At 35.1% G+C, this 21,020-nt stretch overlaps 1 protein-coding gene across 1 annotated transcript; it reads right to left on the bottom strand.

Moving 5' to 3' along the window:
• Positions 1–857: 857 nt before the first annotated feature.
• On the bottom strand, positions 858–15,234 carry LOC142344013 (uncharacterized). Its single transcript, XM_075395454.1, has 5 exons — positions 14,367–15,234; positions 12,829–13,571; positions 2,655–3,030; positions 1,709–1,959; positions 858–1,263 (listed from the first exon to the last, which is right to left on the bottom strand). Exons 1-5 carry the CDS (start codon positions 14,607–14,609, stop codon positions 936–938), a joined length of 1,941 nt encoding a protein of 646 aa, XP_075251569.1. The 5' UTR covers positions 14,610–15,234; the 3' UTR covers positions 858–935.
• Positions 15,235–21,020: the final 5,786 nt, after the last annotated feature.

Genomic DNA, 21,020 nt, shown 5'->3' with positions numbered 1-21,020 from the left:
AAAGGGGAGTTGTGCTCAGGGGATAAAAAACGTCATGCCGAGAACAACCAAAACCAACCAAGAAAACAACAGCTTTTAAAAACCTAAACCCACAAACTTACATGAAAAACGAGGGAGGATGTAATGGTTTTTGAATAAAGCGTCAAGAAACTTATAGGTTTTTTGGTTGAAGTTTTACAAATAAAAGGCAGAACTGAACTGACAACTGAATTCCTTGTTGATAAATCTTGCTCACAAAAAATTTCCAATCCAAGTCCAATTTTGTCTTGGCGCTATCAATATCTTTTTGATTTATCAATCAGATTTCTGAAGTTCATTTCTCACATATTGAAACCTGATTGTAACGTTCATCGACCTCACACTGATGGAATCAATTGCGTGAAAAGCAACAAAAATAGAAACTGAGGTCCGGGAATCGGAACAAAAATTTATTGCACATTCCAATCAATTAAAGTATTTCTGGCTAATCTAAATTTTTTCTCTATATTGTGGCATAGATAAGTACTATGAATACCCGCTAATTTAAAAAAAAATTACATTAGAAATAGCCAATTTTAAATTAAAAACTTTTTAATGATTTTAATTGACCAGTGCTCGAGATCTTAACGGAAAGAAAATAATCTTAACGGTAATCGTCAGATTGACCATGTGTTACACGAATATGATTGGAACTGGCCATGAATTAGAAAAAGACTATACTCTCAATCATAGGTTTAACAAATGTCTAGGACCGTCGACCATGTTTGGACAAAGTTGACAGAGAAGACCACGCTATCGTCCATGTAATTAATGTATGCAAATTCCCCCTCGCATCACCTTATACGTCTTTGTATAAAGTCGAACCATTGACTAGAGTGTTATTTTCAGAAGACAGAGTAAATTCATATTAGCAAACAATAAACATTCATTTTAAAAGAAGTGCTTAAATTGACAGTCTACCATCTTTTAGTATAGATTGCTTCAGTCTGGTCACGTGACCCCGGTGGGTTTTTAGGGTCAGTTTGGATCAGCAACCTCTTCACACTCACTCCCCGATTACCCCTCGCGTTATCAGGCGTGTGACTGAACAATGAGTCATGTTTATTCGTGGGCATCACGTGCAAACCCATGCTTGAAGTGTTCCGGTCATCTTGGCCCGAGAAATAGTCCGATTTGGAAGGCTTTTGGAACTCGGGTGCTGGCTCTTGACCCTGTTTGAACCAGTGTCGCCAGGGAGCTGGTGGGGGGTTCAAGGCACTTTTAGGACGTCTTGATATGGATCTCCTAAAAATGAAATATTACAAATCTATTCTTACCTGCAAAAAGTAAGCAGCATCACGTAGTCAAGTATTTTTTCTAACCTTCAAAGTTGACCTTAAGAAATATTGGAAAATAATGCACATAAAATAATTCAAAAACTTCAAAATTTTATGACACATTATATTCTATGTTTCCGGGAGTATTGTACCACGCGGAAAGCCGAATCAAAAGCCTTGAATTTGTTGTTGAAAATTGAAGAACAATTTTTGCAGGAAATAAAAATAAGCTAGTTATGGCATTGAAAAAATGGAGCGTAGAGATCGCCAACATTGAACACGCACATAATTGTTGTTGTTGCTTTTCTAGAAGCCATTGTAACATTCTCAATTGTGACAGTGTTTATGATAATATCCAGGTATCTAGAGTTAGGTGGGGCTACTTTGTATATGAATATCAGTAGATATCTAACCTGAGAATTTCGTTTTCCCGTTTGAGCAGTTTCTTGTACCACTCTTGCTCATTTTCTGCCTTTCTCAGTGCCAGGTACTGGTCGTGCAACGTTGGTTTCAGCTGAAGAGTTTTGGGTTTCCTCGTGAACTGGATCGAGTCCAGCGCCTCATCTGGTTCTGAATCGGGCCAATCTAAGATCTCTTTTGGTTGTCTGGCTCTGTATCGCTCCTGGTACCATTTGATCAAATGTTTGTCGTTCTCGTACTTATTCTGCGAACAACACTACTACTGTTATATAATATCTTTTTAGACTTTTGAGTGATTTGGTTCAGATTTCGGAATCTGTGACCACAAAATGGATAAGTTATCCATTATGCTTTGTAGATAATAGTTGAATGGGTCCAGAACGGGGCCACTGGAAATATTTGTAATGAAATCTTAACTTATTTCAAAATGCAATCTTGAAATTCTTTAATGGTGACTTTTTATTTTGAGAAAGAGAAAAAAGCGATGAATTCGACATTGGTGCTGCTGTGGTCACCGTGGTCACCAATTCAAAGGAGCCAATGGTTAGAAAAGTTTGGAAATTTTCCGTTCCATCAAAAGAATCGAAAAATTTTTTCAAACAGTTTCGTTTCATAGACCAAACGAAATTTTTTCCAAAAAAATTAGAGATGAACAATTTTAGTATTTAATATTTGAGTAAGAAATGATAAAAAGTGGTATGCAACTATACACTTTATCAGTGATCTAGATTATTCATGTATTCAAAAAGCCCAAACGAGATGGTTAGAAAATAGTCTTTAGATCGTAAGACGTTGCGTAATGAGATAAATGTGTTGAATACCTCGGAAGGTTCAAATAAACAGTATACCCTCTTTTTTCCCATTCCAAGGTTTTGAGTAACATTTTCTCAGTATCAGTTAGATGACGTTTAAACCAGTTTTTTTTGAAAAAATGTTCACCCGATCAAAGTCGTAATGCGGAAGATGGGAATACATATGTCGATGCCAACTGGTTGCATCCTTGTCATCTCCGTCTCTGAAAAACTTAGCCAGTTTTGCTTGAAGTGCGCTTTCCGAATCATCCCTCAAAGTCAACTTAGCCGTTGCTGCGTTAATATCTAGATCTCTTCTTACTCCTGGCTCTGATTTTGCACATTCAGGAAAGATTTTTTGCAACCAGTAGAAGAGAGATTCTGGAATTCTGACCAGACGACTTGGAGCAGTGCTGGATATTTCTCCATTGCAGTATTCGACAACTAGGTTGTCTTGTATTTTTCTAACCCTGTCGTCTTGAGTTCCCTCCAGAGACCCGTGCAGAACTGTCCCAGGGCAAAACCTGAAAAAATAAAAAAAAATATCGTTAAACTACTTTTGACTATGATGGCTATAAATTGCACAAGAGTTGCATGAGAGTAATCGTTTTTTTAAAGCTTGTTTTGGTGATGAGAAGAAGGAGAGGTTTTGATTCTTTGAATCTTTTGTATGGCAGATTTTGTAACAAAAACTGGGAATTAGACCTCATTTGCGTGAGAATTGAGCTAATTTAATAATTGAACAAGTTAGACACATTCTAGATGGTAAGAGCTAAGAAACCCTATCCCCAATCTGGTTATATCCTATCCTCAAGCTGATAATTTAATCTCATGTTCGGTTGTGATAGTTTCATATGAAGTCCCACGCGCCGCTGACGCATGACCATGGCCCGCGAGGCATGGCCAAATACACTAACTAAATATTATGCTAAAATCATCGTTATCCTATTTTTATGGAGCAATAACTTTTAAATTAGTAAGTTATGACTAACAAACCAGAGAAATTTCCCTAAAGTTTTGATAGAAAAAAAATATTGTCGTCTGGTTCCACTACAAAAACAATTGAAAATCTGGAGCTAATTTCTGAGCAGTATCACTAGAAAGCCTGTCACGCGAAGAATATGTAATTAAAAAGGTTTTCAAATTTGTTTTTTACCAAGAAATAATCCAAGGATTGTTTAGTGAACATTCAGTTGATGTAAGTAGTTGTTGCAATCGTCATAAGTTTCATCAGTCTTTTATGGCAAAAACTTCCGAAAAAAACTGCGCCAAATCTGCTTCTTTTGCCCATTTGGTTCAGATTTTGTGGACGTACAGTCCTCAAACCTACTAACACAATCTTATTTTACTGAGAATAGGGCCAGTATTGATTCCCCTACCTGACTTGTAAAGATATTCATCCAACATGCAACATTTATGTTCGATATCTTTAGAATTCTTTCGCCAAATTAGGAATTACCCAAAAATTTGGAACAATTAGGGGTTTTGAATTGACCAGCAGTGATAGCAATTTCCTTTTTGGTCCTGTTTTTTTTCAATAAAAAGGGTGATTCGGATTTTACTGGGGCGATGTCTTTTTATCATCTTTTCCGACATTGTTTTTTATGCCAATTACAAAAAAAATAAGTTTTCATCAAAATTCAACTGTTCACAGACCCTGTTCACTCGCAAGTGGTGCCCTATGTTTATCTATGCCTTCAGATGTGACCTCTTGAGTTTTGCCTGCATTTGTTGCTTGCAGTTCCATGAAGTGGTGCCATTGATCGGAGGTGCAATTGGCTTCCTAAGGATTTACATGTGACACTATTTGCTGCTTTCACTGGATACATAATGGTTGTTATGACTTTGATTATATTTGTTTCACAAGATGTCAGTTAATTTTGAAATTTTCAAATTTCAATCTTGTCTCTGTCAACCTGTTCATTAGTCTGATTAATAACTGGTCTTATTTCTTTTGAAGTGAAATAAAATAATTCTTTATTGCGGTTTTATTGGTCCGTTAAGTTTCAACTGGTGTTCTTATGATTTTGACGCTGTATTTGTTGATATTTTGCTAATTAATTGATACGTCTTAATTTTGCTGGTTGTTTCGTTTTCTTCCTTATACTCCCTCTAATCGAATTACCCAACTTTATTCAAATGAGGCCCAAGTAGTTGCATATAATCCTTTCAGTTAAGATTATGGTTTTAATGTCTTCAACAATGTGTGTTTTTGTAAATTGTTTTGTGATTTTTTTTATAAAATGGGTTTTTGCCTTAATTAATATTCGCTGTTTTCGTTTAATGTTTGTGTTGTCTTGTGGTCTCATTAATGTCAGGTCTCACTGACCCTTTAATGTGGCATTATTTTCTTAAGTTATTTGTTTGATTGTGTTACTATTTTTTGTTGACTCATACACATTATATGAAGTTCTTGAAAGTTCTCTTATTTTACTGCATTTGGCGGACGATTAGGTCAAAACATGGAAGAGCGGGGTTTGAAGCATTGTTTGCAAATGCATACTACAAGAGCCTCCTTGTATCAACTCATTAAAATACCAATACAAACATCAATCAGCGGTTTAACATAGTTTTGCGATCACTCTGAAATTTTACTACACTGCTGTTTTTGCTAAACTTTATTTAGCAACATCTGCAATTGCACAGGGCCATAAACTCAGTAAAGTAAAATCAACATAACCGTGGCCTAAATGAACCAAATGTTGTTGCTTCAATCAAAGATCTGTAAAAATGGTACCAAGTGGTGTTTAGTGAGCTCACAGAACAATTGGGCACGCTGACGCTGGAGTGTTCGATAAATTCTTGCCTAATTGTCCATGATGATTGAAAAGCTATTAATGTCACTTTCGGATCAGTACCTCAAAGTGTGATAGGAAAGCCACAAGCAAGTACTCCACTTTGTGCAGGAAAGTCCTTTGGGAGTGAGTCTTTTATAAAAAGAGATTTTTCACTAAAAGTTGCTTTTCCACTAAAAGAGATTTTTAACTTGCTTAAGATTTAAAATCCTGACTTTTCCTCTTAAATCCCGACTTTTAATTTGCTTTATCTTCCAGTTTCATTCTCAACTTCAAAAGTCTTAAGCTCAAAAGTCTTTACTTTTTGCTAAGTTTTATCCCTCATCTTCAAAATCTTACTAGAGAACTTTTCGAGAAGTCAGAGCCTCTTTGAGGCTGAGTTTTAAAATGAGCCAAATTGAAAGGCTTCTGTCTGAAGCCAGAATGACAGCCGACGAAACAACACAAGATGAAAGCGATTTTAATGAAGTGCGAAGTAAAAGAAAAAGGTTCAGAAAACAGGCACAAATTCCAATCACCAACGTTAGACCAATTGTTGTTTCTATTGATCCAAGGCCATCACAAATACAGTTTGCGAGAGCAATCAGATCAAACTTTCCAGTGGTCAAAATAAAGCACATAAGAGAGCTGAGGAACAATACCGATTTTTTTATTCAACCTGAGGACCTCGCTTCTAGAGAATGTCTAATGCTGACCGTAAACCTAACTCAAGCCTTTCCTAATGCTGCTGTGAATGCCAGAAACACACTTCCCAAGCCAAAAACCAAACCAAGCTTTGTGATTGTAAATGTGCATCACAGCATTAGTGAAGATGAGATAAAAGCTGAGCTCCTAAACAACAACGCAATGAATGTCAGCAAAGTTACACGAATAACAAGCCGAGCAACTGGCCAACCAACAAAATTAATTCGAGTCATAACTGATTCCAATAACCATGTTAGTGCAGCTCAGAAACATGGTGTCAAAATAGGTTGGCAGCTATACCGATGTGAAGCAAGCCGTGAACCACCCCATGTAATGCAATGTTTCAAATGCCAACAATTTGGTCACTCGGCAAAAGAATGCAGTAATGCTACTCGATGTCTTCGCTGCTCGCAGGAGCACAGTGTTAAAGAATGTACTGTTCAAAAAGAAAACGCTAAGTGTTCTAACTGTGGCGGTGCTCATGCGACAGTTTATCGCGGTTGTCCGGCCTATCAGCAGAAGCTAGCTGAGGCTTCAAGAAAGATAAATGAGAATAAATACTCTACTGCATCGAAAAACTTGAAACCGCAAACCAACGTTGAAATGCCGCCACAAACTGAAAAAATAGCTGTTCTTGTAGCCGAAGTCTTGAGCAAAATACGAACAGTTCTAAATACCATGTCCTATAGTGATATAATAAACATTGTCTCTAACAGCGCCTCACGCATCTTCAATGAAAAAATTGATGGTCAAAAAATACATGAGAGCATTAAGAGTGCAAATGCAATCCCTGTTAATTCAATGCCGCCTAACAACACATCAAACAGCCAAAACTTTAACCAAAATGGATAAGCTCAAAATTTTGCAATGGAACTGTCGAGGTCTAAACAACAAAATAAACGATCTCATTTTATTCCTAGCCGAAAATGACATAGACATAATATGCGTGAATGAAGTGAAAAAATGGCAGAAAACCAACCATCTTCGTAATTATGTTGTTGCAACAGAAACTTATACCAACAGTCATCATGGCTCTCTTATTTTAATAAAGAACAACATCGTCATAAACCGAACAGAACCAGCTGAAAAAGAGAACGATTGCAGCGGAAAAACACTGGAAATACTAAAATTATGCATCACGCTACCGTATTTTGGAGACTTTTGGATAATATCTGTTTACAATTCACCTGGAAAACCACTCTCACTAGAAAAAGTGTTCTCTGAAAGTATGACAAATGTTTTTGTTTGTGGTGACTTCAACTCTCCCCACCAAGAATTAAACTGCTCGTATGATTCTGAAAACGGTGAGAAACTCCTGAATCTAATAGACAACGGTCATTTTAAACTCCTAAACAACGGTCACCACACATATCAGTCGTTCGACGGAAAAAGTAAAAACATGCTCGATTTACACTTTTGCGATAGTACAGTTTTTAGGAATTTTAGTAATTTCGAAGTCTCAGAGGATCTGGGAAGTGACCATAGAACCACAATCACAACGTTTAACCTCAATATAAGCAAAAAATTTGAATTGAAATCGGACATTGACTTCAGACAATTCAGAGAAAACGCTAGAAAATCGTATAGATCATCGGACCTTTGGCCTGCGCAGTATCCGGGAAAGGATGAACTAAATAAGTTTAGCAGCAATCTGGTTGAAATAATACACAAATCGTTGGAAGACTCCTATGTCAACAAAAACAAGCTTCCTTACAGTATTGAGACACAAAAATTGATAAAACTGAAAAGGAAAAAGCGAAGAGAACTCAAAGGTGCAGTTAACGATGAATTTAGGTCTCTAAAAACCGAGATAAATTATCTGCAGAAAGAAATCAAACGATCAATCAGGCAATCAGAAGAACAAAAAAGAGCTAGAATTCTGGCACGTGCAAGAGACAAGGGCAGCAAAGGTTTTTGGAGAGCAATAAAAGAACTAACAAATGACCACGAGTCAAAACAAAAAACTCGCGACTATCCCGATTTAACATATAAAGAGTCGAAGGCAGTCACAGATCATGAGAAAAGCGAGCTTTTCAAACAACTCCTAAAAGACACAATGAAAGACCACACAGCAGTACCAACAGAAATTGCCGAACACCACGAGGAAATCGAAAAAGAAACCAAAGCATTTCTAAATACAAACGTCGACACCGAGCAACTTTGTATTGTGATTAAAACAAAAGAATTCGATGAAATATTGAGAGTATCGAGAAAGTCATGTCCCGGACCAGATAAAATCAGCTACAAAGTGCTCAGTGAGTTACCACGGAGTATAAAAGCCCTAGCCTGCCTCCTCATTTCTAGTTCAATTAACAACTCGTATGTTCCAGTAAATTGGAAAGAATCACAGATAACAATGATACCAAAGCAAGATAAAAACAGATCAAAGGCTGAAAACTATCGACCTATTAGTCTTACAAATTGCCTGGCCAAAGTTTGCGAAACTGTTGTGAAAAACATTGTCTTAGAACATTGCGAAAGTCTAAATGTATTTGGCGAAACTCAGAGCGCTTACAGGAAACATCGCTGTACCACAGACAATCTTATCAAACTCACTCAGCACGTTAGTGAAGCTTTCCAATGGTCTGAAATGGTTGGTTTAGTTTGCTTGGATGTTGAAAAAGCATTTGATGCCGTATGGCGTCTAGGGTTGATCCACAAATTGAATTCAATTGAGCTGAAGATCCCAATCATTAAGTGGATAAATTCATTCTTGTCACAAAGGAACGTTTACATAAAGATAAATACTAGTGTTAGCGCCAGTTTCTGCCCGACAGCCGGTGTGCCCCAAGGCAGTGTAATTGCTCCCATTCTCTTCCTTATATACGTTAGCCGATTGCCAAAAATGAAAGCACAGATTTCACAGTTCGCTGACGATTTTGCCCTGTACTACAGATCTCGCTCAACACAACTAATTCAAAACAATCTGCAATCATCACTAAATAGCCTTATAGACTGGTGTGACCACTTGAAAATTAAAATAAATCCTAACAAAACTCAGTACATGATTTTTAAAAACCCATCTAAGAAAAAGTCTGAGCTCAATTTAAAAATAAAAGGCGTACCCGTCGGAAAAACACAAACGCTAAAATTTCTGGGTATTACTCTCACTCCTCATCTCAGATGGAACGATCACTGCCAAAGCCTAATAAAGAGAGCAAACAGCAGGTTATTTCAACTGTGGAGACTTAGCAATCTAAACATCAACGAAGAGAGTCTTTTATTGGTATACAAATCTTGGATCCGGCCTCTTTTTTTGTACTCAAATGCCTGTTGGATTGACCAATCCCAAGCACTCATTAATAAAATACAATGTGTCCAGAATAGAGCCTTGAGGATCTGCCTACGAAAACCTAGATTTTACAAGGTCCAAAAACTTCATGAAGACGCAAACATGCAAACAATTAGAGAAGTTCAGATTAAACTAGCAAACGGGTATATTAGTCGGGCAATTAAACATAACATACAGTCTGTAGTGGAACTAATTCACAAGAAAAGGCAGTGCCCGCTTAATAATTGCAAAAGTACTCTCGACCACCTTCAATACTAAACAAAAAGAAAAAAAGAAATGACAAACTGGTGCACACTAGCCATCCGGCGTAGGTAGCAGCTCAAAACACTGATGAATGACAGAATGAGGATCGAGCCCCAGTGCATCCCCAATTTCAAGGCCTTAAATTGTTTTCCAAGAAAAATCGGCAGCCGGACTGACATCAGTGGAAAACTTAGGAATTGAATAAATAGGAAGACGAAGACAAAAACGGGATAACAAGGAAGTGCAACTTTATATTGAAATCTCAGCGAAAAACATCACACGATTTTAATGACTAGCAAACGAAATAAGACAAATTATTAGCCAGTAGCGCAGTTGTGAGGAGCAACGAACACGAAGATCTCTATACCTACAGCTACGGTTCGACTCCAACTTTGTTTATTTATCACTATGCGATTTTGTTTTTCTTTTTTTCATATATCAGTCAAAGCGTTTACTACCTACAGCCAACTCAAAATGATTTAGTATAATTGTTGAAGCCAAGCCGATTGGCGCAGCGGAGAATCACGTATACACGTAACTAACAAATCGAACCGATAAGAGTTCGAATCCGAGAAGTGTCACCTTCCTTTTATTTCCTTCTCTTACTTTTTATTTTGCACATAGGCGTCCTTTTATCCGATCAGAAATATTATGAGTGTATGGCCAGCCGCTCGCTTAGTCAATTCGGGGCCAGACACAACTTAATCTTAATCCACTTCATTCTTTTCATTCTATTCAGCCAGCCGCTCGCTTAGTAAATTCGGGGCTGAACAGATCACCAAAAACACCAAAACAAAAACTAATTACGGCAATTATCAATTTAAACAAGCTTCGTTTCCTTTTGAAATCTTTATTTCAGTCTTTTTACCATCTATTTCATACTCCACTGAATTAAATTAAACAAGAGAAACACTTCATCATCTAGCTTTGTGCTGCGCGCGGTTTGGTTTCAGTGGTTTTATGGTTAGGTCAGCGTAGCACTTTTAATCAAGCACTTCTTGTTTTTCGTCAGTTTTGATTTTTTTAATTCACTTTCCCTTATGAAATTAAAACAAAATTAATTTTAACTTTTTCAGTCCTTTCTTTTCGAACAGAAAATTTTTGCATTTGTTCTCCTCAGACTGACGACTATTATATTATACGAATTAAGATCATTTGTTTTATACTACCTATCTGCTTTAATTGGTTGGAAGTTAATTCGTATTGCGATTGAAAGAGTATTGAAACTATGGGCCATCAAACATGGAACTTAGCGCGGACAGCTAACTCAATATTAACAATGCGAGCGTGGGTTCGAGACTCAGGATGAGCCAATTTCATCCGTCTCAACTTTTCAGACAATTCCAAACTGAGAACAATGGAACTATGATGCCAAACACCTCCAAAAACAGAACAAAACTTAGTGCAATGCACTAATAACGGTTAAAATTCTGACATCCACACAATGAGGTTCGAGTCCCACCAACGTCATCAAACATTTAATATCCTGAAAATTTATTTTTTTTTGTTTTAATTAATTAACAGTACTTGTTACTTACCTTGTGATAATGAAAGTTGCCGATCACACCATCCCTACGAGGCTAGCCATGAATCCGATCCATTATCTTTTTGAAATTCCAAGTTCAGCCAGTAGAAGCCCTCCATGGTGCTTGAAATGGCTGAGTGCGCCGGACGCAAAAGAAGTCTTTAATACAACAGGAACAGAAACTCAGTTTTAACGAGAACTTTCTGCTTCAATACTTCTTTTTTAAACTGAAACTCTTTCTTAATATGTATTAAACTTCTTTTAACGAATGGTTGTACATAAATTGTGTAATTGTGAGTGTTCGATAAATTCTTGCAATTTGGGATTGTGAATTTAATCATTTTCAATCTCACATTTTGGTGGGATTGTAAATAAATGTGACAATATTGACGAAACTTCTCGGTCTATGTGCGGAACAAATTGACAATATTAGCAATCCAAATCACTATTTTTTGTCATTCTCCTCTAATAAGTAAACAGATCGATAATTTTTCATGTTTTTAAATTATTTTATAGCAATAGACTGAGGAAAACGGACACCTCAGAAAACACAAACAAAATAATTTTAGGGACGCATTAAATGCTATATACCAAAAGCATCAATGACAATGGTAATTCTGCATAGTTAGCATCTATGAAATAAATGCATACGACTTGCCTTCTAAATAAAATTGAAATAACACTCGCAAATAGCCCAAATAGAAGTCTTTGAAAAACCTATGCACTGGAAATCGAGTATACCGCAAAGATACAATTAAAACAACCTTGTAACTCGAACAACTCAATATTTGAGTTCGGAAGCTGCCAATGAAATTCGAAACCTATTCAAGCTAGCACAAAGTTTTGAGCGTTTCTGTTTAAGTGATTCATGTGCAAAGAAAGCTAAACAAATTTTTATAGAAAAAAATGCAATTATCAGTTACTCAATAGACAGCTGTGATATTCTGTCTTAAAGCAAGTCCATGGCAAAAAAAAACAGAAATTGCATTGCCTACAATGTTTTTTCATGACGCTCATGAACTTGCTTCTCTGGATTCTTAGCTATATAAAATACCTGACTCTTCTTGAAGTCACTGAGAACTTCTGACATTTATCGAGAATCGACTACCAGTTCGAGAGCTAAAGCCAGATCTTTAAAGTGATTTTGCTGAGTTACGAAACTTTATTTAATTAAGAGTTTGTTACGTAACCTTGCTTAAGAGTGTGGCCGATCTTTATTACACTTTTTAGTTTCGCCGGATTGCTGAAACTTACAGAGTAAGCTTGCAGTGGTATGAATTGCAATATATTTTAACAACATTTATCTGACACTTAGATAATTAATTGCAGTCAGTTTTTCTTGACAGAAATGGCAAGAAGAATTTATTGTTTTTAGGCACGAGCATTTGTATTTTTCTACTTTGGAATCGCAAATTTAAATATCAAATTTAACTTGCCTAATGAAAAATTAGTCTTGAAAAATTCTTGCAAGACCAACTTTGTCTTGCAAGAATAACTTTGGCTTGCAAGGTCTTGCAAGATTAACTCTGTCGTGAATGAATTTGCAAGATCATGCAAGATTACCATTTTCTGCAAGCATCTTGCAAGATATTGTTGCAATAATAACTTGTTTTCGACTAGGAAATGCACGTAAATTTTCGGAGTTTGAAAACAACGAATGTTTACGGAAGTCAATTTCTGGCTGTGTATATAAGAAATTCTGACATTTATACCTCTTGCAATGCAGACTTTCATCATTTTAAAATTTGCACGTGCGTTGCTTTAAGGCTAGTTTTATGCTTACCTTTGGGTGTCAATCTTTCCCAGCACACGCGATCCGGGAAATACGGAATAACTCATTGCTTCTCGGATATTGATCATGTCGTAATCCGAACACTTTGTGATCTCAGGTCTGTGTGTCTCTAAAAACTCAACCAACTTCTCATGGACCAAAGTGGAGTCCAGAATCTTAGCCAGATAAAAATATCCTTCAACATCATTTCTTCTCGCCAGGACAATCGCATTCTTCTCCAGGCCAGAACGTTTTTCAACTACCGGAGCTGTCTGGACGCGCTCATAGATAACAGGACCGGACATGCAACTGGCAATTTGAGCCGGAACACATTGAATAGTTTCTTTTGCAGAAGTGTAACATGGCTGGCAGCCCGGAATAAATGGATGCACTGCACTCACTTTTGTCTTTTGAACTATCACTTCACAACTAACAAGGTCACCTTCGCATGAAAGCTCTACAGTTTTCAGATCGCCTCCAGTTTTGGTGCACAATGTGCGATAGAAGTCTAACGAATCTCCGTCCTTGCTTAGATGGTAGAGATACACAACGTTCAAGGGCACTATTTGACCTCTGACCTCTAGTGACAAGATGAGGTCGCCTAGACATTCGGAGGGCTGGTGGTCGGTTATGATGGTTATGCAATCAACAGGTGAGGTTGTGGGATCTGACTGGATGATCTGGTTGATCGCTGGAATCAGTTTTGGACTGCCGAAGCTGGAGAGCCCAACGCGGTCGTTGATCCAATGCGTCGCCTAAATTTAAGCATTCTTCTGAGAACTTAGCACTGATGTTCTGGTAAGCCAGCGTGAAACCTAACTTATATCGTTGTAATTGTACCACAATTTTCGTTGTATGAAAATTGCAGTGAAATGCTTTTTGTAATTTTGGGCCGCTGTCGCCGTATTGAAGCAGCCACCATTTCATTCAATTGTCCTTGAATAGAACTAATGGGATTGGACCAGACAGATGGTGTATCTATATTTTTAATAATTAGATCTTTTTACTAACGGTTATTTTGAAATCGGGCTATTGAGTATAATGATTGAAGGGAAACGGGGACATAATTCTGGCACATTGTGTAAATAGATATTGGGTCAAAATTTCATGTTACCCTGCAGAAAGCATGCCAACAACAGCCGCCTCATCTGAAATCTTATTTGTTTGAAATCCTATCACCAGACCAATCAATTTTGCAATCTATCAAACAACATTATCTGAGTAACACACAAAAAAGCTTTATAATGATTTCAAATGCTACATGATTCCTGCAATATCTTAAGTCTAATTGAAAATCAATAAGTTACTCAAAAACCAAAAATTGTTGGGCTGGTTAACTTGACGGACCGGTCAAATTATAAAGTTTATATTATGACTCCGATTTTCCACCTTTATAATGGTATAATCTTCAAATGGACAGTCTGAAGTCTTATTAAAATATGCATACCATTAGTTGAAGAAAATTACTCATTAGTTTGCTCACACTCTATAATGCTAACAAAAATTTTGTAAACGGGGTTAAAAAAGGGAAAAAGTTGCTACAGATCTACCTGAACAATATTTCCAACACTTGCAAATCTCGGCTCCTTACTCCAACACTCAACATTATTGCTTCCATATTTGGCAATGTTGATTGCAAACAGATTGAGACCATTATCCTCCCTCTGAACAATCTCCTCCTTCAGCTGTCTCCTGATGAAGGGGAACTTGTTCACACTTCCCTCACTGCAGTCTATGAGGAATGCCACATTCTTCTGCTCATTCAGAAAAGAGAAAAATACTGTCTTCACCATAATTTTGGCACTTTTTTCAAATCAATTTTAAATATTTTTAACAATAAGATACTGTAACTGAATTATTTAAAAATAATTTCACTCAAAATAAAGCGACACTATTATCTATTACAAACCAAACCGCAAACTCGATATTTTTGGAGTGTTAAAATTTAGGCTGTCATAACATCAACTCTAAAAATTATGCTGAAATATCACAAACATAAATATAATTCAAGGAATTGAAATGGTTGTATTTTTTCTTAGCTGTTTAAAAAGCGTTAAGAAAAACAATGAGCAAAACTAAATTTACCAATTTAAAATAAGATTGATTTATCAGTTTTATCTAACATTCAGCTTATTTTATGTAACGAAGAAATAAATGAACCAAGTATGATATGAGGTCTCTCTTTTTACTATATAGAAAACTTAGCAATCATAATGATTTTAACCAAAACTGATACGCGAATAAACTCTGTGTTCATAAAACTGAATTAAAGGCTCGTGGCTTCAAAGTGACAACTGTTCAGTCGTTTTGTGTAGTTTGTTGTAAAAATTATGTACATTTGAATACAATAACTTATTCAGCTTCTCATTTATACAATTCTTTTAAGAAATGTAATACATGATGTGCATTGGAAACCAGCTGATGATGAGAGATCTGTTAAAAACGCACGTGTTTTCTGCATCCTCTCTATTAGCTCCAAACTATACCACTTTCATTGAGCAGGCAACGTGCTTCAAATCAGATGTCCTCATGCAGAGACAAAAATGCAATTTTTCAAATTTAATTTTTGCAAAAAGGTTATAAAGTTCTTAGACATTTTTAGGTCCTGGTTTAGGACTCAAAAACTCTAAGTGTGTTCAAAAGCATGTTCATAATAATAATAATAATAATAATAATAATAATAATAATAATAAAAATAATAATAATAATAATACTAATAATAATAATAATAATAATAATAATAATAATAATAATAATAATAATAATAATAATAATAATAATAATAATAATAATAATAAAAATAATAATAATAATAATAATAATAATAATAATAATAATAATAATAATAATAATAATAATAATAATAATAATAATAGTAATAATAATAATAATAATAATAATAATAATAATAATAATAATAATAATAATAATAATAATAATAATAATAATAATAATAATAATAATAATAATAATAATAATAACAATAATAATAATAATAATAATAATAATAATAATAATAATAATAATAATAATAATAATTTTGTTTCTGCGTAATTGCAGCAGAGAAGCATTAGGCTTTTAGTGTGCATTAACACTAGCCTGTTCTCAGCCGTGCTTTTTCTTTTACAATTCACAAAATCTCGCTAATCGATTACATTGCTGAAAAATATGTTTTAACCAAAATGTGAACTAAAATTTTGAAAATTATATAAAAGAAGAAATGGTAATGTGCAGTGGCACATAATGTTTGTTTCCCATCAAATAATATTCAATTTTTTGAATATAGAAATTTTTCAGTTATCCTTATCAAAGCATTTCAAGAAAATCAAATAACTGCTACAACACTGGGCGAACCTCCTAATGTACACTAAAATGAAGTGGTATGCCTGGTTCAACTTTTACAAAAACACTTGAGATTTTTCATGCACAAAAGGTGTATACCCCAAAACTCTCAAATATATAGAATCCATCTACGATTTCTGGGTTTAATATTGTTCCTTACAATTAAAACAATCTAAAAATTATTGCCTGTAACATAACAATGGGTAAAAACATAGAAAACTAAATTTTGCGAAAAAAACTGATTTCTATTTTCTCCCACCTAAAGCTATAAAATTTCTAAATATAATCTAAATTGGTTTTGTTTGGAAGGAAGTATTGACCAAGTTGATTTTCAAGATCGATGCCAACTTTTCTAAGAAATCGGTTGTGAACTTAAGAACCAGCTCTGTACAAGGTTCCTTCCAAACAATACCATGCTATAAAAGCAAACTTAGTTTTTAAAATTATTGGTAATATAAAGTAACAAATAATTTGTTTTTCGCAAAATTGAGTTTTTACCCATTAGAAGGATAGAAGCAGCAATATTTAGACCGATTTATCAGTTGGCATTAATTTTTAACCAAAAAATTGTTGATTCAATTCTATATCAAAAAGGTTTTGGGCGTAGAAAATTGATCGTGCATGAAAAATTTCAAACGACTTCTAAAACTGTGAGATTCTAACATTCAATTGAATTTTCTATATACTTCAGCAGCTTTTTTCAATCAACATTTAGGTTATGTGCATTTGTTGAAGAAAACAGCACATCTCTTCTTGTATTAAGCACGGTCCAGTGGACATAGAAAAAAAGGAATAGTATTTTTTCTCTATCTGGCTTGTTGAAATACTTTGAAACACTTGGCTCAGGTTACGTTTCCTCATTTTCTAACGTTTTTTTTTTAAAATTTTGGTTCAGCATTTGGTTGAAACAGTTGTTTTCCGAATTGTAATGAATTAAAATGATTTTTTTCAAATTCAATTGACAAAAATATTGACAAACACGGTCATTTTGACCGTGAAATATGAATGAGAAAAGTTACATTTTAACATTTTTTAATTTTCCGCCTCAAATTTGGGTACTTTTTAATGGACTCATGAAAAGCTACAGCATTCTTCAATTTTTTGACAGAAAGTTTTTTTCACATTTGGTGAGAATGCAGTAGCAAATTCTTATTTTTTTAAGTGATTTATACAATGTTTTATATATGTGATGTATTTTAAAGTTAATGCAATTTTTTGATGAACCTTTTTTTCTATTTTTGTCTATTTGTTCCCTAGTCTCGTTATTCACAGGTCACATATAACATTATTGGTGTTCAGAGAAGGCGCAATTGATTATATCCTCTTCTTGTGGAATATAACGGCTTCGACGCTGTTTGCTCGCATAAATTATGTGAATTTTTCTTTTCGTCTGTATTAATTTGTTTTTATAGACTTAGGACATATCTTGGATATGTATGAACAGGTCTCAATTTCTTAAAATGGAGGCATTATTGAAGGTAAACATATTTAAAGGTTTCAGTTGATATCTAACGTTTTTCATTATTTGAAATTTTTTGTTTTCAAAAAAGTATAAATGTATTTTTTTTTACTTTGGTGCTTTCGATTTTTTGTCTCCTTCTCGTTAAAAAGTTTGTTTAATTATTGTTCCCATGTATTTTTTTAGTGAAATACATGTTAATTTGTTTAGTTTATGTTTTATTTGACGCTATTTTGACTTTTTATTAAACTTTTTGTTACATTGGGTTTGAATTTAAACATTTTGATATTATTTGAATTCTTTGCTTGTATTTTCTCCTGATCTCAATAATGGCAAGTCTTTTCGGCCCTCTAATGTGGCCCTCTAATATTTATTTTGCTAAGTGATTTGAGTTGAAAGCAATTTTTTCATTCATACGCCAATTAATTTTGAACACTTTTTGATTTTTTGAAAGTTTTCTATCTCTTCTTCAGTTGGTAGACAATTAAGCCAAAAATGTGGATGATTGAGGTTGGATGAGTATGTGCGAACGCAAATTACGAGCCTCCTTGTTTTGATATCAAATCTTATGAATTTCAATTTAAATTTTAAATGCATATAAACATGAATTTATTAAACCCACAAACCAAGTTACTCTCTATGTTCAATAATCTCGCATATGAGATCAATCACAAATATGATCAGTTGACATTTGCTCAAAATCTGATGAATAAAATAACAACCAGAAAAAACCAGTAGCATCTTAGCATTATGTGGAACAACTTGCTTTAAATGATACCTGCCCATTTTTGCTAAAATAGTGTAGGCAACTAATTGCTTGAATAATATGTTAATTTAAGTTATCCAATTCACATCAGAAAATATTGTTTCAAAACAAAAAAAGAGTGGCAATGAAATAGATTTTTATTTTCTTTTTTCTAACATCAGTAATCACAAATTGTAACTCGTTTTGTCTTGAATAACAAAAGAGCCGATTGAGCAATCCGGTAGTTACAGTAACTGACTAGTTTGGTAAAGAGAACAATTGGTAAAGACATTTCGTCTAGACAAAAGTCCTTTTGTCGTTCATCAACAATGTTCTTTTTGCGACAGACAGGTTGACTGTTTAATAAACAATATTCTCCTCTTTTCTCATTTTTTGAAAACTGCTTTTGTCAAACGAATGCCAAGCCCGGGTAGAATTTTCTTGTTGAGTTGACAAAATGAAGGATAATTAAAAGCCGAACCCCCTTAAAAGCTGAATTTAAGTTTTCTTCTTGCATACCAGGTACCACCAAAACTGAAATTAGTTTTGGAACTTCAACCAATCAAGGTCAAATAGTCTTGGTACTAGAAAGGTAAACAGAGTATACAACATAGAAATTTCTGCTCGGGTTTGGAGAAAATTTGCAGAGCTAACTGTAAAATGGCTGCCTTCAATTTGAGTTCTGAGGTGGACTATGAATCCACCGGGATGGAATTCACTCAGCCAGACACTTCTCCCCTGTTGGTGGTGGCTGGACTGTGTGGGTGTGCGTGTGTGTCCCAGATGATGATGATACTCATATCCAGGGGCCTAGAGGGAAACTTCTCTGCCAAGACATTCTTGTGGGTACAGTCACTCGGACAGATACTTCAACAGATGTCAGTCATGTACTTGTCCCTGTGTGGTGCATTGGGTAGGTACTGCTGCTGTGAAAAAAGTTGAACTGAAACTTGTTAAAAGTTCCACAGAGACTAGCATCCCAAATATCATAACAATCGGGAATTAAATCGTGAATATTTGTGAATAAAAACACTCCTAAGAAATCTCCACATTTGATCAGTTGAAGTCAATTTTTGTTATCGTGTGAGGTGTTAGAAATATGAATTATATAATCTGCAATGGAACTGGGATGATCAGGCAATACAGAAAAATAGGACGATTTGAATTTTCATTTTTACGCTTTAATGGGAACTATTCGATATACAGAGTGCGTTTGCATTTCAATTCCTCTACGCTAAGTGAATCTGCGCAACTACAACTCGAGAATCGCACCAATACGAAACGGAGTTGCTATGACCAGAAAAAAATAGGTGAGGTGGTAGAGATATGAACGACATGATACCCACGTCACAAAAAATGGTCAAGATGAGTCGACACTCAGACATGAAGTACACATAATTCAAAATTGAGCATTGAGCGCACATGAGCGAAATAAAACAACTTTTTTTTTTTACAAAACTGCGCATTTAAAGAAAGTTTAAAGTTCCACAGGCCATAATTGATAAACAAGCAACAATGATTTGTTATTCCAGAAAGTGAGAAATTGCGTAACCATGATCAGAGAAAAATTTAATACTCGTTAATTTTTCCCTCTTGAGATATAATCTTCTCAGGTCAAGTCTTCCGCAATGGTCACTGGAATTAGTGACTGTGATATTAGTGTCTGTTGATTTATTTTACGGATATTAGACGAACTGTACATATAATAATTTCTCAAAATAATTTGACGCTCGCAGACAATTTTGAGAACACAAAGGAGTATTATATTATATGAGCGTGTAAAATGATTATCAGAGATGATCTCAAGTTCACAATTTTTATTCATGAATGGTCAGAAATGTGATGCGAGGTATTTCATACGCACACATCATTTCGCTCTGGAACGATTTAATCAAAGATTTCTTTTCCTCTTGGTCCTCAACCCCGATAACAAATAAGCTCAACATTCCTGTTTTATGCATCCGATCAGATGATGTCAGCCTGCGGCATGAGTGTATTGAAAATACACCTGAGCTCCCAATCTTAAGGGTGATGCCTGGGGGGGGGGGGGGGTGTGGGGGAGTAAGCTGGAAAAGAATTGAAATAACTGGAATATTTTTAGGTGGTGATTTTTGCTTCGGGAGAGAAAGTGACGGACAGTGCACGATCTCTGTGTACATAATTGCGCTCTGTTTCCTGCTCCCTGATTGGCTAGCTGTTCCTGTTGCCCTGGACAGGATAAATGCAGTGCGATACCCAATTTGGTACAAGGAAAATTGCACCACGGGGTACATATTATTGGATCTTTTACATATTTGTTCATCGCTCTTTTTATTCAACATCCAAGAGATCGGGCTATATTAAAGTAAAGATTTGGTACGCAATGACTCTTTGCTTAATTTAGAGCTAATGCGCGTTTAGAGTTTTCATTTTTGTTTAAAAATCATTTGCTCCTTTCGAGAAAAAAATAATGATACTCTGCTCAATTATGGATATCAATAAAATTTGTGTTTTCTTAAATTTTCATCTTTATTATTGATTTATTTTGTGTTCTCTTCATGCAAGTGGGTATTTTGACCATTTTCCTGGAGAAATGCTAAAGACCCGAAGCATATCTTAGCCCAAACTTATTGAATAAAAGAAATGTGCTTAGTGAATACTTGCAAATGTTCTATGCTT

Source organism: Convolutriloba macropyga, chromosome 8 (genome assembly GCF_964194025.1).
Source record: "Convolutriloba macropyga chromosome 8, txConMacr16.3, whole genome shotgun sequence".
Taxonomy (NCBI): domain Eukaryota; kingdom Metazoa; phylum Xenacoelomorpha; order Acoela; family Convolutidae; genus Convolutriloba; species Convolutriloba macropyga.
Note: the sequence above shows the minus strand (reverse complement) of the source record. Positions and strands in the feature narration are given on the sequence as shown.